This window comes from Rhinoraja longicauda, chromosome 5, assembly GCF_053455715.1.
Source record: "Rhinoraja longicauda isolate Sanriku21f chromosome 5, sRhiLon1.1, whole genome shotgun sequence".
NCBI classification, from domain to species: Eukaryota; Metazoa; Chordata; class Chondrichthyes; order Rajiformes; family Arhynchobatidae; genus Rhinoraja; species Rhinoraja longicauda.
In genome coordinates this window covers 42,785,110-42,810,281 of record NC_135957.1, presented here as the reverse complement: position 1 = coordinate 42,810,281, position 25,172 = coordinate 42,785,110, and the positions used below count along the sequence as shown (strand labels likewise).

General features: G+C 40.6%; 1 protein-coding gene across 5 annotated transcripts in view; it reads left to right on the top strand.

Annotated features, from left to right (window-relative positions):
* The window catches only part of agbl5 (AGBL carboxypeptidase 5), a 92,821-nt gene that overhangs the window by 17,680 nt on the left and 49,969 nt on the right, over positions 1–25,172 (top strand). For all 5 annotated transcript variants that reach the window (XM_078399353.1, XM_078399352.1, XM_078399354.1 and 2 more), the window contains exons 5-10: positions 2,027–2,204; positions 5,783–5,961; positions 6,129–6,696; positions 9,586–9,755; positions 14,303–14,438; positions 21,063–21,244. In XM_078399353.1, the coding sequence (XP_078255479.1) occupies positions 2,027–2,204; positions 5,783–5,961; positions 6,129–6,696; positions 9,586–9,755; positions 14,303–14,438; positions 21,063–21,244 (1,413 nt within the window). The remainder of the gene's footprint in view (positions 1–2,026; positions 2,205–5,782; positions 5,962–6,128; positions 6,697–9,585; positions 9,756–14,302; positions 14,439–21,062; positions 21,245–25,172) is intronic.

Here is a 25,172-nt window from a genome sequence, read left to right as displayed (position 1 = left end):
TTGGATTTCAATTTGTTGGTAGCTTTTGCCTTAAATTGAACATGACTTGGTTAACATTAAGACTGAAGGTCAAACCAGGATCAATATTCTCTCCTTACTGTATTCTTTCCCTTCTGAATTTACATTTTGTTTCCTTATTACTGCTCTTATTCTTCTCCACCCTTGTTGTTCTCGGCTAAGTACTAACATTCTTGTCTATAAACCAGGAATCTGTAGAGTTAAGTTCCCCTCAAATAATTTTAGCATATATTCCAGACTGCCACCATATAACTACTGTACATTTCAGAATAAAAATTAACTTTGAAGTACTTTACAATATTCTGGTATTGTAAAAGTTTGTTATAACTGATTACTCTATTTTAGTGTGAGCAATTATCCTGCTGACAGATAAAATATTTCTTCGTCATGTTGCTCCAGGGCATTAAGGTTTCAGCAATGTAGAGTTTGTTGACCTTTATTTTAACTGGGTATCAAAATCAAGTCAAATGATTCCAAGTAACAAATGTATTACAAATTTAGATTAGCTGAAGTGGGATAAATAGATGAGCTGAACAGTGGTTCAGTCTGGTTTAAGTAAAACTGGAGGAGTCTGAGGAATATTGCATTAATATGCAAAGAGGGAAAGAAATTAGCTCCATCAACCTTTGAAGATTGGTGGAAAGGATGTTATACTACAGCAGTTGTTTTTGGAACCAATTTAAACAATTCAATATAGAACTCCCCAAACTGAAGTTATGGTGGTCAGTTCCTCAGACTAAATAATACCAACAACTTGGCCTGGACTAGCTATATCAAAGCAATGACCACAAAAGCACACCAATGCCTCAACTTCCTTAGAAGGCTTAGGAAGTTCACTTAGCATGTTAACAACAACTCTCTCCAACTTCTGCAGATGCACCGTAAAAAGCATTTTTTTGGGATGCATCACTGCAAGGTTTGGGAACAGCTCCATACAAGACTGCAAGAAGTGGAGAGAATTGTGGACGCAGCCCAGACCATCAAACAAACCAACCTCCCTTCCATTGACTCCATTAATACCACTCGCTGCCTCGGCAAGGCCATCAGCATAATCAAGGATCAGTCGTACTCCAGTCACTCCCTCTTCTCCCATCAGACACGAGGTATAGAAGTGTGAAAACACACATGTCCAGGTTCAGGGACAGTTTTTTCACAGCTGTTGTCGGGTAACTGATCTATCCTGCCAACATCTAGAGAGCAGTTCTGAGCCACTATCTACCTTAGTGTAAATCTTCGGAATATCTTTGATCTGACTTTACTGGACTTTATCTTGCACTAAACGTTATTGACGTTATTTCCTTTGTCATGTATCTGTACACTTTGAATTTCATAAAGAGTTACAAGCAGCTCCTCATACAAACAAGATGAATGAATTGACAACCACCTCAAAGGCCCTAAAATTCCAACATAAGCAGTTAGCCATTTATTAGTTTTAAAGGTTAAAATATATTGGAAGAGATCTTGGGGAAAGGACAGGCACGTGGAGCATTTATTTAATAAATGAGCAACGATTTCGCTAGTCACGAGTGAAGTGCCAGTTTGTAACATGTTGTTATGCCATCAGTTAATTTTGTCTGCTTCACTGCAAAATCTCTTCAAGGTATTTACACTTTGAAGATGTTCTCCTCCTTCCTCCGAGCCTTATTTCTGTGGCTCCCTCTCCCCTAACTCTCAGTCTGAAGGAGGGTCTCGACCCGAAACGTCACCCATTCCTTCTATCCAGAGATGCTGCCTGTCCCGCTAAGTTACTCCAACATTTTGTGTCTATTATCAGTTTCCTTTTGTGTTTAACTATTAATGGTATTTTGAAAGCTACCATTGGTTGCAGACCTATTGAAGTTCTTATCTTGTTATCTCCAATAGAGTCTCTTTATCCTCATCTCTATAATTTGTAAAGTAATTTTTATAGACTATATATTACTTTCTTGTCTCTTTGATGTTCTTTGTAATTTATTGGCTTGATTTTGTGTAGAAATCAAATGGTAATTAGAACATTTTTATTTTTCAGCCCTGCTGATACTATTTATTATCGCCGTGAGCCTCTGTGTTATTCTCTGGACAATCGACGTATTGATCTCATCACCATTTCTTCGTGTCATGGAATGATGGTTGAATGTGAACCAAGGCTTGAAAAACTTTTTCCAGACCATTCCGTTTCTCGCCCACGTGTGTTCTCTAGAAAACAAGTAAGAAAGCAAACAGCTTATTTTATACTTTGCTGACTCATATCCGGCCACATAAAAAACTCGAGTAATTACAAGAAATTTAGCAATCTGCTCCAATGACATTAATTTTTGTTGAAATATTTTATTTATTTATTGATCCATATATTAGAGGGTCATTAACTTAGCTGATCATTTTGAGTATGGAGAGAGAACTTAATCTCAGTTATTTAAAAAAAACGTTCATGTAGTTTATCTTCCTCTCTGGAAGGTATCAAGTTTCACTGAGGTAAACAATTGTGTAAATGTTTCAACAGGCTGTTTGGGGCCAACTAATGTGTTTGAGCTTATCATGGATGTGACCAGTTTTCTAAAACTCTCAGACCTAAAAAAACTGCTTTCCATCCAATCAGAGAACACTACTGCTTGCCCTATTATCTTTAAAGATTTGAACTCCTCGTTGAAATTTCCCTTTATCTTCTTTACCATCCCCTTCCCTCTGAGTTTTGTTTCTTTTGAAACTTCCTCAGAGCAGACAACATTCAAATGAATATATGATGTGCCATCTCCTTATTGGCTCCGGATTATTGTGGTCATAGGATCAATTTTAGGGTACTAGATTCTTTAAGTCATTGCACAAAACACGAGTGCTTGAACCTTTTTAATGCATGATTCCACATACACACTGAAGGAACAGCACCTCTGGGTAGTTTATAACCCAATGGTATAAACATTGAATTTTCCAATTTTAGATAACCTCGTCAACCCCCCCCATTCCCTTTTCTCCACCCCCCCCCAAAGTGTTCCATGTAGACTCGCACCTATTTCTTCCCTTCCCCTCGCCTTGCCTCTCCCCTACATTCCTTCCTCCAATTTTGCAATTCTTCAATCCTTTTGTCTCGTATCTTTTTTCATCTCTGTCCTTTGTTCAACTAACTGCCTATCAAACCCACTCTCCCAAAATGTTCTCTTCTGTGCCCTCCCACCCCGCCCGCAATCAGTCTCAAGAAGGACTCCGGTGCAAAATGTCCCCTATTCATGTTCCCAGTGATGCTGCCTGACCTGCTGAGTTACTCCAGCACTTTTTTTTTACACTGGCATCTGCAGTTCCTTATTTCTACAAGAAAAATTATAGTCTCTACTTTCTATCTTCTTGTCCATTTTCTAATTACCTGCATTTGTTAAATTTGCCATATGCTAATCATACTTGAGATACTATAATTCTGAGATTGACAGACTTGCAGATGCATACTTTTCCAGTGAGATTAAGATTTCAGGAACTCCATAGATTATGAGAGAAAACTGGCAGGGAACATAAAAACTGACTGCAAAAGCTTTTATAGATATGTGAAGAGAAAAAGACTAGTTAAGACAAATGTAGGTCCCTTGCAGTCGGAAACAGGTGAATTGATCATAGGGAATAAGGAGATGGCAGAACAACTACTTTGGTTCTGTCTTCACTAGGGAAGACATAAACAATCTGCCGGAAATAGCAGGGGACCGGGGGTCTAACGAGATGGAGGAACTGAGGGTAATCCAGGTTGTCGGGAAGTGGTGTTAGGTAAATTAAATGGATTAAAGACCGATAAATCCCCAGGGCCTGATAGGCTGCATCCCAGAGTGCTTAAGGAAGTAGCCTCAGAAATAGTGGATACATTAGTGATAATTTTTCAAAACTCTTTAGATTCTGGAGGAATCAATTCACCAATTAGGAAAAGGGGAGTTCCTGAGGATTGGAGGGTAGCTAATGTAACCCCACTTTTTAAAAAGGGAGGGAGAGAGAAAACGGGGAATTATAGACCAGTTAGCCTAACATCGGTAGTGCGGAAAATGCTAGAGTCAGTTATTAAAGATGTGATAGCATCACATTTGGAAAGTGGTGAAATCATCGGACAAAGTCAGCATGGATTTATGAAAGGCAAATCATGCCTGACGAATCTTATAGAATTTTTCAAGGATGTAACTAGTAGAGTGGATAAGGGAGAACCAGTCGATGTGTTATATCTGGACTTTCAGAAGGCCTTCGACAAGGTCCCATATAGGAGATTGGGGTACAAACTTAAAGCACACGGTATTGGGGGTTCAGTGTTGAGGTGGATAGAGAATTGGTTGGCGGACAGGAAGCAAAGAGTAGGAATAAACGGGTCCTTTTCGGAATGGCAGGCAGTGACTAGTGGGGTACCGCAAGGCTCAGTGCTGGGACCCCAGTTATTTACAATAAATATTAATGATTTGGACGAGGGAGTTGAATGCAATATCTCTAAGTTTGCGGATGACACGAAGCTGGGTGGCAGTGTTAGCTGCGAGGAGGATGTTAGGAGGCTGCAGAGTGACTTGGATAGATTAGGAGAGTGGGCAAATGCATGGCAGATGCAATATAATGTGGATAAATGTGAGGTTATCCACTTTGGCGGCAAGAACAGGAAAGCAGAGTATTACCTGAATGGTGGCCAATTAGGAAAAGGGGAAATGCAACGTGACCTGGGTGTCATGGTGCACCAGTCATTGAAAGCAAGCGTGCAGGTGCAGCAGGCAGTGAAGAAAGCGAATGGTATGTTAGCTTAGCAAGAGGATTTGAGTATAGGAGCAGGGAGGTTCTGCTGCAATTGTACAGGCCCTTGGTGAGACCGCACCTGGAGTATTGTGTACAGTTTTTGTCTCCTAATCTGAGGAAAGACATTCTAGCCTTAGAGGGAGTACAGAGAAGGTTCACCAGATTGATCCCTGGGATGGCAGGACTTTCATATGAAGAAAGACTGGATAGACTAGGCTTATACTCACTGGAATTTAGAAGACTGAGGGGGGATCTTATTGAAACATATAAAATTCTTAATGGGTTGGAGAGGCTAGATGCGGGAAGATTGTTTCCGATGTTCGGGAAGTCCAGAACCAGGAGTCACAGCTTAAGGATAAGGGGGAAGTCTTTTAGGACCGAGATGAGAAAACATTTCTTCACACAGAGAGTGGTGAATCTGTGGAATTCTCTGCCACAGAAGGTAGTTGAGGCCAGTTCATTGGCTATATTTAAGAGGGAGTTAGATGTGGCCCTTTTTGCTAAAGGGATCAGGGGGTATGGAGAGAAAGCAGGTACAGGTTACTGAGCTGGATGATCAGCCATGATCATATTGAATGGCGGTGCAGACTCGAAGGGCCGAATGGCCTACTCCTGCACCTATTTTCTATGTTTCTATGTTAACGCTTGATTTGGTCTGATTTATGTGGGCAACACCGGGAAATCTTAGTATGAAGTCAAAGATTATTGGGTATACACAAGTGCTTTTTAAAATATCTTATCCCACAAAAAAAATTTGCTTTGTATTTTAAAATGATTCTAATTGAAAAATAATTATGATTCCTCTCACTTTACCTCGGGTAAAAACAAATCTCCCATATCTAATCCCTAAAGGTGCAGTACATTGGATGTGAATGATTTAACATGTTTATAATTAGCAGTATCATAACCTATAGAAGTGATCAGATACTCACTGCTTTGGTGCTATTTTATATTTGTAGACAGTTGTTTATACTTCAAATTATTTTCATTCGGATCATATTTGAATGAATTGACGAATATTGCAAAATGACTCTATCTTCTGTTTTAGGTATATTTTCTCAGCAGTCGTGTACATCCTGGTGAAACTCCCTCCAGCTTTGTTTTTAATGGTTTTCTGGAGTTTATTTTGCGAACTGATGACCTTCGTGCTCAAATGTTGAGACGAATGTTTGTCTTTAAACTTATACCCATGTTGAATCCTGATGGTGTAGTGATGGGACATTATCGGTAAGCATATAAATATTTAACTGCTGCAAACTGCTCTGATACTTGACTACAATACTTGCTTCCTGTAATTATATTGGCTAATCTGTACTTTATTTGGAAAAGACTTGAGTTAGCAATTTAACAGCATCAAATTCTTGTTTACATCTGATATGCTTTGTATTTACCAGGACTGATTCCAGAGGTGTAAATTTGAATCGATTGTACATGGATCCAGATTTCAATTTGCATCCTTCAATTTATGCGGCACGTGCAGTCATCCTTTATCATCATGTTAACAACCGTGTGCCTTCTGACAACTGTGAATTGAGAATGTTTTCTTCCGTGTTATCCAATGGTCCTTTATGCACAAAAGACTTGAATCATTCCATTAATAACCCTTCAATTTCCTCTGAGGTCTTGTTATCAGAATTGGAGAAAAGCAAAAATTTGAAAAATGTTGTAAATGGTGAAATGGATAGCGTCATTACCTACAAAGACCACGACCACTTAGATGCATTAATACAAAGCAAAAATAATAAGCATCAGTTTCCAGAATGTCACAATGGGAAAATTGATTCACCTAATGGTGAAGGTACCCTCAGCGAGAAAGCAAGTGATTCTTCTGACTCTTCAGAAAACACTGAACACATTCCTCCTCACGAGAGTGGGATGGCATACTACGTGGACTTGCATGGACATGCTTCAAAGCGTGGCTGTTTTATGTATGGGAATTGTCTTCCATCTGAAAATAACCAGGTTAGTATCCATTGTCTATTATTTAATGATTGCTTGGGACACTGTACACATGAACAAACATCAACTTTATTGGATTACTTGCTTAACAGTTGATTTAGTTAAGTGTAAAGTGCTGGAATAACTCAGAGTCGAGCAGCATCTGTGGAGGGAATGGATAGGCAACATTCCAGGTCGGGATCCTTCAGACTGATTCTGGTAGTGGGGGAGGGGGCGAAAGCTGGAAAAGAGATATGGGGGCCGGGCAAAGTGTGACAAGTAATTGGTGGATACAGATGAGGGGCAGTTTGATTGGAAAATGGGTGGAGTACGTATTGAGTATAGAAGTTGGGAGGTCATGTTGTAGTATAAGATGTTGGTGAAACCGCATTTAGAATATTTTGTTCAGTTCTGGGCACCATGTTGTAGGAAAGATATTGTCAAGCTTGAAAGGGTTCAGAAAAGATTTATGAGGATGTTGCCAGGACTAGACGGTGTGAGCTACAGGGAGAGGTTGAGTAGGCTGGGTTTCTATTCCATGGAGCGCAGGAGGATGAGGGGTGATCTTTAAAGGTGTAAAAAATCATGAGAGGAATAGATCGGGTAGATGCTCAGAGTCTCTTGTCCAGAGTTGGGGAATCGAGGACCGGAGAACATGGGTTTAAGGTAAAGGGGAAAAGATTTAATAGGAATCCGAGGGGTAGCTTTTTCACACAAAGGGTGGTGGGTCTATGGAACAAGCTGCCAGAGGAGGTAGTTGAGGCTGAGACTATCCCATTGTTTAAGAACCAGTTAGACAGGTACATGGATAGGACGGGTTTGGAGGGATATGGACCAAGCCAAGCAAGTGGGACTAGTATAGCTGGGACATTTTTGCCCGGTGTTGGCAAGTTGGGCTGAAGGGCCTGTTTCCACACTGTGTCACTCTATGACTCTTAAGTGCAAAGGTTAGATGAAAATATTGTATCAGCATTGCCATATTTAAAAAATCTTCTATACTTCCATTAACTTAATTTTTTTTTAACCTGTCCACAATTGCTCTTGAAAAGATGACAACAACATCCATAATTTTGCTAATGATTAATAGTAGATTAATAGTAGAATGACCATGTGACTAATTTGTCGGACTGTAATTATTTCTGGAAAGTTAGCTAACGACCAGTTCCAGAACACAAGTCTTCAACTGGTGCCTTGTCTTGTCCCATAGTCTTTGACATATTGAATAATTTCAACCATTTCTTTTTGGGGATACACTCTACAACCATGGCACAAACTAATCATGTTTATATTGTCAAGTTAGAGAGGGACAGAGGCTGAACAATAAGGTTTGTAAGTAATACGTCACATTTGCAGCATTGGGTGTTTCATTTGATACTACAAGCAAGGTGATGTCGCTCTTAATGAAAATTCACTCACATTCAAGGTCATGGAATTTGGTAGAGGTTGGCATTAATTCCAAGAAAAGATTGAAACATTATTTAGAGTCATGTGGTGTGGAAACTGGCACTTTGGCCCAAGTTGCCCACGCTGACCAACATGCCCCATCTACACTAAATTCACCTTCCTGCTTTTTGGCCTATATCCCTCTAAACCCATCCTCTCCATGTACCTGTCCAAATGTTTCTTAAATGTGTTAGATTTATTTTAGAATATTACATTTCCTGTAACAATACCTGAAGTCCCATCAATGAGGCTCAATGCAAGCTCAAGGAACAATATTTAGAAAGCCTAATCATGTTTATATTGTCAAGTTAGAGAGGGACATTCATCATCGCTTGTTTGGGCATGTTACAGCTTGCATGACTTTATATTAAATTCTTCCACTTGAAAAACCTTGCTTTTGAATCAAGTCTGGTTATTTTTGTTTGACATCCCTTTTTCATTATGAATTATTGTCTGCTGACCATGAACCAGTAGACCAGACTTCTCCTTTACTTCATCAGTTACTAAATGTTTTGGGTCCAGAATTTCTTGTGCTCTAGATTTTCTGAGTCTACTGTTGTTCTTGTATCTTATAGTGAGCTTTGTTCAGGTCACATCAGATGCTGTCATGAGCTGAGGAGTGACTTTGCAGTGGTATACAAAATAATGATAGACATAGATAAGATGAATGTTCACAATCTTTTTCCTAGGGTAGAGGAGTCCATATCAAGAGGACATGGGTTTAAGGTGAGAGGGGAAAGATTTAAAAGAGACCCAAGAGGCATTTTCTTCACGCAGAGGATGGTGGGTTTATGGAGTGAGAAGCCAAAGGAAGCTGCAGAGGCGGGTACAATTGTGCATCATCTCTTCCCTCCTCTTATCTATGTCATTAGTACAAATATGTACCATGTCCGCTATCTGTTCACCCTCGCCCTTTGGAATATCCTGCTGCCAATCCAAAATATCCTGGACCCTCGCACCAGGGAGGTGACATACCATTCTGGAGTCTCATTTGTGACCCAAGAAACCCCTACCTGCTTCCTCTTATTATAGATTCCTCTCACACTCATGCCCTCCGGGTCTTATTCCTCCCCTTCTGTTTAGGAAAGCCCTCTGCTGTGCCACATACTGGGCTATTGCTGCTGGGAGGCCATTTCCCACCCTCATCCCATCATGTCCAACATGGTTTACTTGTTTCAGAGGGGAATGACTGCAGGAATTCCTGTACAACTTGGTGTCACTTCCAGATGGTCATCCATTTTCTCTTTCTGTGCCTGCGGTACGACAAAGTAATTAAACGTACTATCTACAAAAAATTTCCTCATCCTGATACTGAATAACTCAACAGTATTTCTATTTGACAGAATTGTCAGTAAAAGTCTTGTATTTTAAAGCTACTAATTTTATTTACTTTTGTTTCCGTCTTGCTCTGGAGTCTAAAAAAGGTAGAATTCTATTTTGATAATTACACTGTTTTTATTGTCTCTACAGGTGGAGAATATGTTGTTTCCAAAATTGATATCCATGAACTCGGCTCACTTTGATTTTGCGGCTTGTAACTTTTCTGAGAGAAATATGTATGCCAAAGATAAAAGGGATGGACAGTCTAAAGAGGGAAGTGGCAGAGTGGCAATCTACAAAGCCATTGGAATTATTCACAGGTGACAGGATGTTTAATGTACCTCATAATTTGGATTGCATAAAAATATTATTTGGATATGCTTAAATCCTTATTGCAAACATGTTATACTCGGTACTGTTAGTTCACTAATGGCACGTCTACTCTAAACATTAGGGTTGAAAACTAAGTTTTGCATGTTTATATTGAATGAAAGATATGACAGTACAATCAGAGAAGGCTGAAAACAATTATTCAAATTTGAAGGTAGAATATTTTTTTTAATATGCATTTTTTCTTAATACCTTTATTTATAATGACTACATTTTCTTCAAATGCAGGGGTTTTATCAAATATTGGAAGTGTTAGATTATCTAAATTTTGGAGTTCCAAACCAGATTAAATTGCGATCTAGTTTATTAACACAATGAAAAATTATAAAAACAAAGGTAAATGTGCATCAATATGGATTTGATCGAGGAATAATTAAATGTTCTTATGTACAGGTAATTCTGCTATAATGTGATAATTAAGAAACACCATGTTATGGAAAAACATGTTACAAAACCAGTTTTGTCATTGAGGAAAAGGCGATTAGGTACTAGAGAGTTTCAGACTATAAATAACAAAGTTACTTCCCCCACAGGATTTTCAAAAAGGAAGGCCTTTTTAATAGTCACTAGTTTATTTTTGTTACTGCAATCTAAAAATACTGATGGCTGCATGTTACATTGTTTAATAGATTATTGTGCGCAAGTGTCAGGAGAAGCAATGCTTGTTGCCTTCAAAGGCCATCTGTCATGAAACTGAGAGATCGTGTTCTTAAAAGTCAATGGTGTCCGATTACTGCAGTCGAGGGGGGGGGGGGGGAGAGGAAGAACAGTTCCCGATGTAATTGTAATCTCTATCAATAAGTCAGAAGATCCTCATGGGGATGAACCCTTGGAAAGCATCTGGTCCTGATGGTGCACCTGGCTGCCTTTGCATGGACCAACTGGCTGGCATTTTTGCAGTCATTTTCAATTCAAGGTCTAATTTTCCCATTATACCCAGTATCCAAGAAGATATCAATAATACCCAGTATCCAAGAAGAGTACAGTGACCTGACCTGCCTCAATGACTACCAACCAGTAGTACAAATGTCCATGGTGAGAAGTGCTTTTAGAGATTGGTTATGCTGTATATCAACTCCTACCAATGCAAGGACCTGGACTCGCTATAATTTACCCATTGCCACAATAGATCAACGGGGGATGTGATCTCACTGGCTCTCCACTCTGTACTGAATCACTTGCTCATAAGATCACATGTTGTTCTTCGACTACTGCTCTGCATTCAACATCACCATCACCTTAAAGTTATCAAACTCTGGGAACCGTGTCTCTGTTCATCTCCAAGGAGCTGGATTCTAGATTTTTTCATCGGCAGCCCACAATCAATATCAATTGAGAAGAACACTTCCTTTTCCATAGCTGATAACCATCAGCTCAGGGCTATGTGCTCAGTCCTCTGATCTACTCGCTCTTTAACCACGACCGTCCAGCCAGTTGCAATGAATAATTGGTTGGACCAATAACAGGTAATGATGTGTCAGAGTATAGGATGGAGATTCAAAATCTGATTAAATGCTGCCAAAACATAAATCTTGCTCTCAACGTCACCAAGGAGCTGATTGTTGTTTAGAAAGGGAAAGCCGAAGATCCAAGAACCTGTCTTTGTTGGTAGTGGAGAGAATCAATAATTTCAAATTACTGGGTGTGCATAATCTCTGAATATCTGTCCTGAGCCCAGCACATTGATGCAATCATAAAGCCCGTCAACGTCTCTACTTCCTTGGAAGATTGAGGAAATTCGTTATGTCGATGAATACTTTCTTGAGTTTTCTTGAACTACTACAAATATACGATAGAGAGCATATTGACTGGTTTCTTTGCGGTTTGGATTGGCAATTTGAATGCACAGGAACTATGGGGATTACAAAGAGTGGTAGACACTGCTCGGTCCATCCTGGGAAGAATAGCTTCTTCCCATCAACCATTAGACTCTTGAACACTGCACAACTTTAATCTCAAATTTGAACTATGGACCATCTTTGGTTACTCTTACGACTTCAGGGCTTTGTAGCACTAGTCTTGGTGGTTATCGATTGATTGAATTTCTGTTTATTATACAGTGCCCTCCATAATGTTTGGGACAAAGATCCATCATTTATTTATTTGCCTCTACTCCACAATTTGAGATTTGTAATAGAAAAAAATCACATGTGGTTAAAGTGCACATTGTCAGATTTTATTTAAGGTAATTTCTATACATTTTGGTTTCACCATGTAGAAATTACAGCTGTGTTTATACATAGTCCCCTTATTTCAGGGCACCATAATGTTTGGGACACATGGCTTCACAGGTGTTTGTAATTGCCCAAGTGTGTTTAAATGCCTCCTTAATGCAGGTAATGCAGAGTTCTCAGCACCTCCAGCTTTGGAAACTTTTATTGCTGTTTATTAACAGTAGGACCAAAGTTGTGCCAATGAAAGTCAAAGAAGCCATTATGAGACTGAGAAACAAGAATAAAACTGTTAGAGACATCAGCCAAACCTTAGGCTTACCAAAACCAACTGTTTGGAACATCATTAAGAAGAAAGAGAGCACTGGTGAGCCTATTAATCACAAAGGGACTGGCGGCTAAGGAAGACCTCAACAGCTGATGATAGAAGAATTCTCTCTATAATAAAGAAAAATCCCCAAACACCTGTTCGACAGATCAGAAACACTCTTCAGGAGTCAGGTGTGGATTTGTCAATGACCACTGTCCGCAGAAGACTTTGTGAACAGAAATATAGAGGCTACACTGCAAGATGCAAACCACTGGTTAGCCATAAGAATAGGATGGCCAGCTTACAGTTTGCCAAGAAGTACTTAAAAGAGCAAGCACATTTCTGGAAAAAGGTTTTGTGGACAGATGAGACGAAGAATAACTTGTATCAGAGTGATGACAACAGCAAAGTATGGAGGAGAGAAGGAACTGCCCAAGATCCAAAGCATACCACCTCCTCTGTGAAACACAGTGGTGGGGTTGTTATGGCCTGGGCATCTATGGCTGCTGAAGGGACTAGCTCACTTATCTTCATTGATAATACAACTGCTGATGGTAGTAGCATAATGAATTCTGAAGTGTATAGACACGTCCTATCTGCACAACCAAATGCTTCAAAACTCATTGGCCGGCGGTTCATTCTAAAGCCAGACAATGATCCCAAACATACTGCTAAAGCAACAAAGGAGTTTTTCAAAGCTAAAAAATGGTCAATTATTGAGTGGCCAAGTCAATCACCCGATCTGAACCCAATTGAGCATGCCTTTTATATGCTGGAGAGCAAACTGAAGGGAACTAGCCCCCAAAACAAGCAAAAGCGAAAGATGGCTGCAATACAGGTCGAGCAGAGCATCACCAGAGAAGACATCCAGCAACTGGTGATGTCCATGCATCGCCGACTTTAAGCAATCATTGCATGCAAAGGGTATGCAGCAAAATACTGAACATGACTACTTTCATTTACATGATATTGCTGTGTCCCAAACATTGTGGTGCCGGGAAATGGGGGGACTGTGTATCAACATATATGGGGTATGGGGTGAAGGCAGGAACGGGGTATAGATTGTGAATGATCAGCCATGATCACATTGAATGGTGGTGCTGGCTCGAAGGGCCGAATGGCCTACACCTCCACCTATTGTCTAACACTGCTGTAATGTCTACATGGCGAAACCAAAATGTATAAAAATGGCCTTTATTAAAATCTGACAATGTGCACTTTAACCACATGTGATTTTTTTTTTCCATTAAAAATCTCATTGTGGAGTACAGAGGCAAATAAATAGATGATGGATCTTTGTCCCAAACATTATGGAGGGCACTGTATTTTACCTGTAGTATTGTGTTTACAGGCCTGTTATGCTGCTGCAAGTAAGAATTTCAAAGTTCCGTTGTCCGTACATATGGCAGCCACTCTTGACACTTGATTTGAAAATGTGCATTGTAGCAGAATTGCCTGAACTTAAAAATTTAAAAATTAGCAAGCCCATCCAAATATAAATTGATATGACAATAAAACATTCTGTTTTCTCAATATGTTTAAAAAAAAGAAATCTCTTCATTGAAAATCAATTATTTTGTACAATCTTTTCAGAATGTACGGCACTGAAAGCTTACCATGATTACCAAAGTCTTGAAGATTAGTTACTTGGAATTTTGTTTTGTTGCTTTTGTTCAAGGGAAGATAATCGCATCAGTTCAGTTGTGAAAAGTGTATTTTTAAAAATTATAATTAGAATATGGTCAGCATATGTTTATACATCCTGTAATAACAGTTGGTGCTCGATGTTATTTTTCTGTTTAATACTTTGTTGCTTGGTTCCAATAGACGGATAGTTGTTAGGTGATAGATTTAAGAGTGGTTGTAATGGTTGGTGTGAAAGACAACTGAAAAGTGGATGATGCTCTTCTCAGTTTAACCATTAAATTGAACATTAGTCTTGCGAGAATATTTCCTTAACCTTTTCAATTTTTCAGTTTTGCATTCTATTTTGCAGCTATACCTTGGAATGCAATTACAATACAGGCCGTTATGTGAATCCAGTCCCTTCTGCATGCCATGACAATGGACGAGCAACTCCACCACCAGCACCTACGTTTCCACCTAAATACACTGTAGAAGTCTTTGAACAAGTATGTAGTAACAAGTTAAGTGTTCAGCACTTTTTGATTTTAAGAATATTGTAGTTGAAGTTATACTTCTGGCAGCTGTTAAGATAACATTTAATTTTGTATGTCATGTTCAGTACAGGCTAAATAGAACAGGAGAGCTCAGAAACTGGCTCTTCAGCCCGCATTGTCCGTGTTGAACATGATGTCAGGTTAAATTAATCTCCTCTGTCTGCACGTGATCCACACTCCTTCATTCCCTGCATATCCATATGACTATCAAAAAGCCTCTTAAATCCCACTACCGTGTCTACCTCCACCATACGAAATATAGAGAAATACATTTTTTATGCACCTATTAAAAAAATCTTGTCTTGCACATCTCGTTGAATTTTTTCCCTTTTACCTTAAATCTATACACTCTAGCCTCCACCCTGGAAAATATTCTGATTGTCTACCCTATCTACAGTGCCCTCCATAATGTTTGGGACAAAGACCTATCATTTATTTATTTGCCTCTGTACTCCACAATTTGAGATTTGTAATAGAAAAAATCACATGTGGTGAAAGTGCACATTGTCAGATTTTATTAAAGGGTATTATTATACATTTTGGTTTCACCATGTAGAAATTACAGCTGTGTTTATACATAGGCCCCCCTATTTCAGGGCACCATAATGTTTGGGACACATGGCTTCACAGGCGTTTGTAATTGCTCAGGTGTGTTTAAATGCCTCCTTAATGGAGGTATAAGAGAGCTCTCAGCACCTAGTCTTTCCTCCAGTCTTTCCATCACCTTTGGAAACTTTTATTGCTGTTTATCAACATGAGGACCAAAGTTGTGCCACTGAAAGACAAAGAAACCATTATGAGATGGGGAAACAAGAATAAAACTGTTAGAGACATCAGCCAAGCCTTCGGCTTACCAAAATCAACCATTTGGACCTTCATTAAGAAGAAAGAGAGCACTGGTGAGCTTACTAATTATAAAGGGACTGGCAGGCCAAGGAAGACCTCCATGGCTGATGACAGAAGAATTCTTTCTCCAATAATGAAAAATCCCCAAACACCTGTCCGAAAGATCAGAAACATGCTTCAGAAGTCAAGTGTGGATTTGTCAATGACCACTGTCTGCAGAAGACTTCATGAACAGAAATACAGAGGCTACACTGCAGGATGCAAACCACTGGTTAGCCACAAAAATAGGATGGCCAGGTTAGTTTGCCAAGAAGTACTTAAAAGAGCAACCACAGTTCTGGAAAAAGATCTTGTGGACAGATGAGACAAAGATTAACTTGTAACATAATGAATTCTGAAGTGTATAGACAAATCCTATCTGCTCAAGTTCAAACAAATGCCTCAAAACTCATTGGCCGGCGGTTTATTCTATAGCAAGATAATGATCCCAAACATACTGCTAAAGCAACAAATGAGTTTTTCAAAGCTTAAAAATGGTCAATTCTTGAGTGGCCAAGTCAATCACCTGTCTGAACCCAATTGAGCATGACTTTTATATTGCTGTGTCCCAAACATTCTGGTGCCCAGAAATGGGGGACTAGGTATAAACCCTGCTGTAATTTCTACCTAGTGAAACCAAAATGTGTAAAAATATTCTTTATTAAAATCTGACAATGTGCACTTTAATGTGATTTTTTTTCTATTACAAATCTCAAATTGTGTGGAGTACAGAGGCAAATAAATAAATGATGGGTCTTTGTCCCAAACATTATGGAGGGCACTGTACGTGTTTCATAATTTTACATTCTTTCTATCAGTTTTCCCCTCAACACCTGACACTCCCAGAGAAAACAATCCAAATTTGTCCAACCTCCCTTTATAGCTATTGTTGTCTAATTCAGGCAACATCTTTTGCACCCTTTTCAAGACTTCCACATCCTTCCTGTTATGTGCTGACTGCAGAATTGTGGCCGCAATGTTTATTTTCATTTGTCTATGGATAATTACAATTTGACATTATGTTACAATATGCAACAATAACAGGATTGTTGTTGGGGGTGACTTTAACTTCCTCAATATTGACTGGAACTTGCCATGTGCAAAAGGCTCAGTCAGAATTTGTTACGAGTATCCTGAAACAACACCTGGACTGTCCACCTTGAGGATGAACCAGAATGGACCTTGAATGCAAAGGCATTGCCAATTACTTAAAGTGAATTAAAATTAAGCCTGGCCAGGTGACTTGTGTTTCTGTGGAAGAGTATTTAGGGAAGATCACCACTCCATAAGTTTTAAGATAGTTATCAACAAGGATAAAGACTGGGGGGAAAGGTACTAAAATGGAGTATAACAGATTATGAGGCAGGAGCGACAGAGAGAAAACTGGGAGCAGTTGTAATTGGGTTCACATCTAACATGTGGGAGTCATTTAAAGGCCAGCTGATCAGAGTTCAAAACCAGCATGTTCCAGCAAGGATGTATGTTCTTATGCAATCTAAAATAAGAGCTGAGAATAACACAAATTTTTAAAAAAACACAAGGGATTTGTTAAAGAAATATTGAGGGAATGAGATGACACACTTAATAGGCATAGATACTATTTTCCTATTGGAATGAATTATTATTATTTTTTAATTCACTTGCTTCTGATGTTTCACAGCCCACACTGGAAAACTCTTTAGTTAAATGATTGTGTTGACAAAGTGGTTGAAGGCAGGTATTGCAATTCCACACACAGATATAGATTTTGAGGTTGTGGTTATTGGAAAGGTAAATTATAAAAATGCTTTCTGATTTCTGTGTAACGGACACAGTGCAAACTCCATTTTCAAGTTCACCGGTGACACCACTGTTGCTGGACAATTTGCAGATGTTGTTGAGATATTGATGAAATCATCTGACCAAATGGTGCCAGCATAACAATCTGGCACTCAATGTCAGTAAGACCAAGGAATTGATTGTGGACTTTGGAAGAGCAAGGATGTGGACCCACAAACCTGTCCATACCGATGGGACGATGGTGCAGAGAGTCAAAAGCTTCAAATTCCCGGCGTGCATATTTCTGAAGATCTTTCCTGGACCCAGCACACTGATGCAATTATAAAGAAATTTCATCCACGCCTCTACTTCCTGAGAAGATTGCGAAGATTTGGTGTGTCGAGAGGATTCTCTTGAACATCTACAGATGTACAGTAGAGAGCATATTGACTGGTTGCATTACGGCCTGGTTCAGCAACATGAATGGCCAGTAGCGAATAAGACTGCCAAAAGTGGTGAACATTACCCAGTCCATCACTGGTTCTAACCTCCCCACCATCGAAGGGATTTACAGGAGTCGCTGCCTCAATAAGGCAGCCAGCATCATTAGAGACCCACACCACCCTGGCAACACACTCATTTCACCCCTGCCATCGGGAAGAAGGTACAGGAGCCTGAAAACTGTAACATCCAGGTTCAGGAATAGCTTCCCTACAGCCATCAGGCTATTAAACACTACAACCTCCAAATAAGCTGTGAACTACATAGACTTGGGGACATTGGTTTCTCTTAATTACCATTCCTTATGCAACATATACCCACAGTCGATGAATGCATGGAGGGCCGCAGTGAGGGAAGAGGGGAAGAACAATGGAGGACCTGACGTGGGGGGACCGCCGTGAGGGGGGAGGGAAAGAACAATGGAGGACCCGGCGTGGGGGAATTGGTGGGAGGGGGTGGGGGACAAAAGGAGGAGCCGGCGTACTTTTAACTTTGTCAGCACCGTAGGTAGCTGCTATTTGAATACATTGTGTATGCTAGCAAAGAATCACTGTGCCTAGTCACATGTGACAATAAAGTATTCCTATTCCTGTGTGTGTGTATGTATATATACACACACTGAACTTTTTTTTCTTGTTTATTATATTGGTTACAGTTTACTATGTTTACATATTCTGTTGTGCTGCTGCAAGTAAGAATTTCATTGTTCTATTGGGGACGTATGACAGGCCGACTTTTAATTTTGTTAGATGCTATCCTGCTTCATAACAAGGGTGAGTGGGAAAAACGTCACCATTATTAATGTTGTTGAATGGGGCAACAGGATTACCAGGAGCATTTTAGTTTTTAATTATCTTTATAAGTCATTGTCAATGCCCTTGTATTCAAGTAGATTATTCTGGTAACATTGTGTATGTTGCCTTATAATTCCAGCCACTTAAAATAGACAGTATATAAGGCGTCCTACCTACATCAGTATGTGAATGTCGGAAGCTATAGATAATTTATTATAGGTTTATGCACATTGTTGCATAGGGAATGATAATTAACAGAAAGCTGACTGCATGATAATTAAATATTCCAAGTAATTTGTCTTTAAGACGGGCATAATGAAAAGAAAGTGGGTAGCCCTGGCTTGGATATTGGAATGTAAAATAAATAGATGGAATTCTAAAACAGTAAAAGAGTGAGGACAGTCGACCATTGGAAACAATGGGTCCCTTGAAGACAGAAGCAGGGGAATTTATTATGGGGAACAAAGAAATGGCAGACGAGTTAAACCGTTACTTTGGATCTGTCTTCACTGAGGAAGATACACACAATCTCCCAAATGTTCTAGGGGCCGGAGAACCTAGGGTGATGGAGGAACTGAAGGAAATCCACATTAGGCAGGAAATGGTTTTGGGTAGACTGATGGGACTGAAGGCTGATAAATCCCCAGGGCCTGATGGTCTGCATCCCAGGGTACTTAAGGAGGTGGCTCTAGAAATAGTGGAAGCATTGGAGATCATTTTTCAATGTTCTATAGATTCAGGATCAGTTCCTGTGGATTGGAGGATAGCAAATGTTATCCCACTTTTTAAGAAAGGAGGGAGAGAGAAAACGGGTAATTATAGACCAGTTAGTCTGACATCAGTGGTGGGGAAGATGCTGGAGTCAATTATAAAAGACGAAATTGCTGAGCATTTGGATAGCAGTAACAGGATCATTCCGAGTCAGCATGGATTTACGAAGGGGAAATCATGCTTGACAAATCTACTGGGATTTTTTGAGGATGTAACTAGGAAAATTGACAGGCGAGAGTCAGTGGATGTGGTGTACCTCGACTTTCAGAAAGCCTTCGACAAGGTCCCACATAGGAGATTAGTGGGCAAAATTAGAGCACATGATATTGGGGGTAGGGTACTGACTTGGATAGAAAATTGGTTGACAGACAGAAAGCAAAGAGTGGGGATAAATGGGTCCCTTTCGGAATGGCAGGCAGTGACTAGTGGGGTACCGCAAGGCTCGGTGTTGGGACCGCAGCTATTTACAATATACATCAATGACTTGGATGAAGGGATTAAAAGTACCATTAGCAAATTTGCCGATGATACAAAGCTAGGTGGCAGTGTGAACTGTGAGGAAGATGCTATGAGGTTGCAGGGTGACTTGGACAGGTTGTGTGAGTGGGCGGATGCATGGCAGATGCAGTTTAATGTGGATAAGTGTGAGGTTATCCACTTTGGTGGTAAGAATAGGAAGGCAGATTATTATTTGAATGGTGTCAAGTTAGGAAAAGGACGTACAACGTGATCTGGGTGTCTTAGTGCATCAGTCACTGAAAGGAAGCATGCAGGCACAGCAGGCAGTGAAGAAAGCCAATGGAATGTTGGCATTCATAACAAGAGGAGTTGAGTATAGGAGCAAAGAGGTCCTTCTGCAGTTGTACAGGGCCCTAGTGAGACCGCACCTGGAGTACTGTGTGCAGTTTTGGTCTCCAAATTTGAGGAAGGATATTCTTGCTATTGAGGGCCTGCAGCGTAGGTTTACTAGGTTAATTCCCGGAATGGCGGGACTGTCCTATGTTGAAAGACTGGAGCGACTAGGTTTGTATACACTGGAATTTAGAAGGGTGAGAGGGGATCTTATCGAAACGTATAAGATTATTAAGGGGTTGGACATGTTAGAGGCAGGAAACATGTTCCCAATGTTGGGGGAGTCCAGAAACAGGGGCCACAATTTAAGAATAAGGGGTAGGCCATTTAGAACAGAGATGAGGAAAAACCTTTTTTAGTCAGAGAGTTGTGAATCTGTGGAATTCTCTGCCTCAGAGGGCAGTGGAGGCCAATTCTCTGAATACATTCAAGAGAGAGCTAGATAGAGCTCTTGAGGATAGCGGAGTCAGGGGGTATGGGGAGAAGGCAGGAACGGGGTACTGATTGAGAATGATCAGCCATGATCACATTGAATGGTGGTGCTGGCTCGAAGGGCCGAATGGCCTACTCCTGCACCTATTGTCTATAATGCTGTAGCTTATTGCCTTTAATTTTGGAATGAGATCAGATGAGCGATTTGAGCTCAGCTGAAGACTGGCATTGCAATGAATTCATGAGGGATGAAATCCCTAGATATATTAATATAGGAGATAGGTCAATGAGTATATCTAAATAGATTAGATTTAGTTAATCATCTCTGGTAGATATCACTGGACCCACTCCAATTTTCTCCTGCCACAACAGATCGACAGTGGATGCAATCTCGCTGGCCCTCTATTCTGTGCTGGATCATTTAAATGAGAGCACTAACATTTAGACACCATTTGGTTAGTTACTCGAATAGAGTGGGAATTATAAATTTGACGCGAGTGGGTTATGACGCAGAACCATGGCTACTGTGTAAAATAAATCATTTGTGCTGTTGAAGAACTTTGAGTTTCACTTATTTTCCTAGATCGGTAGAGCTCTAGCCATTGCAGCTTTGGATATAGCTGATTGCAATCCTTGGCCAAGAGTTGTTATGTCAGAATACAGCTGCCTCACAAAGCTTCGAGCATGGATGTTGAAATATGTTCGGAATATAAGAAACACAGCAATGTCTAAGAGAAATGGTGCAAGGATTTCAAAAGCTTTCGGGTGAGAAAATATTTTGTAATGACAGTTGCTTGTTCGTAATTTTACCATGTCGTTTTTCTGATTTTCCCCATGTGTTCCATTTCTTAAAGCTTTGTTTTCATCATTAAGGTTTGTGGTAGTCCTAATATATTACCGCAAGAGTATTGAAATAAGCATTATATAACTGGGGGGGGAAAAAAAACGATTTTTATAAAGATGTATTATTTTTTGTACTCCCAATTTAGTGGAACTTAATACCGTGTGAAGTTTCAGATGGTTCATGACCATAGATTTTCAGATTATTTCTTGTTCAAGCATGTCAACCATGTTCTAGCTGTTTGTTCAGTCTGAGACAATTGCAAACTACTGATCTATAACTCAGATTTTACCGGAAGAAAAATCAGTGAAGGTCCTAAATCTAGTTTTTACAAATACTATTTACTGGGCTGACTTCAGTGTGAATGGCTGAGGATGTGGAGTTTTTAAAAATGCGTCCACAAGAACCTTTTGCACCTTTAAAAAGTCCAACTCGAGAAGAGGACAGTTGCAAATCCAGATGTTAGAATGCCAAAAATAATGTTTTGGAGATGGCGACCAGAAGTTTCAATGTAGTTATAGACAATAGACAATAGACAATAGGTGCAGGAGTAGGCCATTCAGCCCTTCGAGCCAGCACCGCCATTCAATGCGATCATGGCTGATCACTATCAATCAGTACCCCGTTCCTGCCTTCTCCCCATACCCCCTCACTCCGCTATCCTCAAGAGCTCTATCCAGCTCTCTCTTGAAAGCATCCAACGAACTGGCCCCCACTGCCTTCTGAGGCAGAGAATTCCACACCTTCACCACCCTCTGACTGAAAAAGTTCTTCCTCATCTCCGTTCTAAATGGCCTACCCCTTATTCTCAAACTGTGGCCCCTTGTTCTGGACTCCCCCAACATTGGGAACATGTTATCTGCCTCTAATGTGTCCAATCCCCTAATTATCTTATATGTTTCAATAAGATCCCCCCTCATCCTTCTAAATTCCAGTGTATACAAGCCCAATCGCTCCAGCCTTTCAACATACGACAGTCCCGCCATTCCGGGAATTAATCTAGTGAACCTACGCTGCACGCCCTCCATAGCAAGAATATCCTTCCTCAAATTTGGAGACCAAAACTGCACACAGTACTCCAGGTGCGGTCTCACCAGGGCCCGGTACAACTGTAGAAGGACCTCTTTGCTCCTATACTCAACTCCTCTTGTTACGAAGGCCAACATTCCATTGGCTTTCTTCACTGCCTGCTGAACCTGCATGCTTCCTTTCATTGACTGATGCACTAGGACACCCAGATCTCGTTGAACTCCCCCTCCTCCTAACTTGACACCATTCAGATAATAATCTGCCTTTCTATTCTTACTTCCAAAGTGAATAACCTCACACTTATCTACATTAAACTGCATCTGCCATGTATCCGCCCACTCACACAACCTGTCCAGGTCACCCTGCAGCCTTATTGCATCTTCCTCACAATTCACACTACCCCCCAACTTAGTATCATCTGCAAATTTGCTAATGGTACTTTTAATCCCTTCGTCTAAGTCATTAATGTATATCGTAAATAGCTGGGGTCCCAGCACCGAACCTTGCGGTACCCCACTGGTCACTGCCTGCCATTCCGAAAGGGACCCATTTATCCCCACTCTTTGCTTTCTGTCTGTTAACCAATTTTCTATCCATGTCAGTACCCTACCCCCAATACCATGTGCCCTAATTTTGCCCACTAATCTCCTATGTGGGACCTTGTCGAAGGCTTTCTGAAAGTCGAGGTACACCACATCCACTGACTCTCCCTTGTCAATTTTCCTATAAAAATGGGCATGGAAAGATTGGAAGTTGAAGTCCTGAATTCGGATAAAGCTGATTGCAATATCATAGTATGTATCCTGGCAAAAGTAGTTCTGGGAGAGTTACTTGCAGGTAAGGAGGAAAAGTAAGAATGCAAATAAAAAGGATCTTTGGATGTCAAGGAAGATTGTCGGTTCAGTAAAGAAAGAAAAAGATGCATATAGCAAAACTAGAAAACTGGAAACTTTACCAGAGATTAGAAGGTTTCAACAATACAGTAATCCCTCGTTATTACGGACTTTTTTATAACTGATTTTGATTATTGCGTATGGACCTACCAACTTTCACTGCTAGGCCAGGGTGCTGACACTAGCCTCTGACGGCAACCACCTACCAGGCTGGGCTGCCAACGCCACCCCTGGTCTGTACCACCACTCCAGCGCTTCCAGGCTGGGCTGCCGACCTTCATCCTCAGTATTCAAAAGAGAGTTAGATAGAGCTCTTCTGGCTGGCAGAATCAAGGGGTATGGGGAGAAGGCAGGAAAGGGATACTGATTGTGGTTGATCAGCCGTGATCAAATTGAATGGCGGTGCTGGCTTGAAGGGCCGAATGGTCTACTCCTGCACCTATTGTGTATGTATCTATGTCTATGTACCGCCAGCCCACACAGCTAACTCGGCTGCTTTCAGGGCACACCTGCCGTTGACCTGTAGAAGCTGTACCCAGGCTGCAACCAGTGACTCCACCAATCCTCTTCTCTCCCACTGCCACCAACAGGCTGGGGGCCATCAACTCACCTGGGTACCAGACTGAGAGTCTGAAGAAGGGTCTCGACTCAACGCTTCCTATCCATGTTCTCCAGCGATGCTGCCTGACCTGCTGTGTTACTCCAGCACTTTGTGTATTAACCAGCATCTGTAGTTCCTTGTTTCTACTCCTTATGCAATGTTAATGCCTTATTTGATTGTTATGGACAATTGGCAGTAACGGACATCATTTCTTCCCCACCCCCCCACGCAGTGGCACTAACGTCCATGGTTATGAAATGCTTTGAGAGGTTGGTTGTGACACATATCAACTTCTACGGTAGCGAGAACCTGGACCCACTACAATTTACCTGCTGCCACAATAGATCAATGGGTGATGCAATTTTTTTGGCTCTCCACTCTGCACACGACCACTTGGACAATAAAAACACATACATCAGGGTCATCAATTACAGCTCGGTATTCAACACTATCATCCCCTCCATACTTGTTACCAAATGGTCGAGTGCACATCCCTCTGCAACGTGATCCTCAACTTCCTTATCAACAGAACACAATTGGTATGAATTGGCAACACCACTTCCTACTCAAATAGCATCAGCACAGGGGCACCTCAAGGCCGAGGATCCACAAACCTGCCTTTGAGAGAGTCAACAACTTCAGGTTCCAGGGTGTGCAGATCTTTGAAGATGTGTCCTGATCCCAGTACATTGTAATCATGAAGATAGCCCATCAAAGCCTCTACTTCCTTAGAAAATCGAGGGGAGTTGGTATGGTGACAAATACGCTCTTGAATTTAAACAAGTTCAGGTAGAGAGCATATTGACCAGTTGCATCACAGCGTGGTATGGCAACTCAAATGCCTGAGAAGAAAGGAGATTCCAAAAAGTGCCTGCTCAATCAGGAGTATTGACCTCCCCACCATTGAAGAAATCTGCAGGAGACGCTGCCTCTAAAAGGCTGCTAGCATCACCAAGGACCCATACCACCCTGGCCAAGCTCTCATTTCACTCCTGCCATCAGGAAGAAGTTAAGGAGCCTGAAAACTGAGTCTGAGAACAGCTTCTTCTTAACAACCTTCCGGCTATTGAATACTGAAAATCCAACTAAACTACGAACTGTCTTGATTGCACTAGGAAACTTGAGCTTTGTTTTCTTTTGCACTATATCACATTTTTTATTTATTCAACTTTTTTATTTGTTTATTATGTTACCTATTGAGTACTGTGTTTACAAAACTGGTGCTACAGCAAGTAAGAAGTTTGTTGTTCCGTTTCGGTACATATGGACAATTAAACACTTGACTTTATTTCGGATTTATATTTTTGTGCATGGAAATAATCCTTCAGA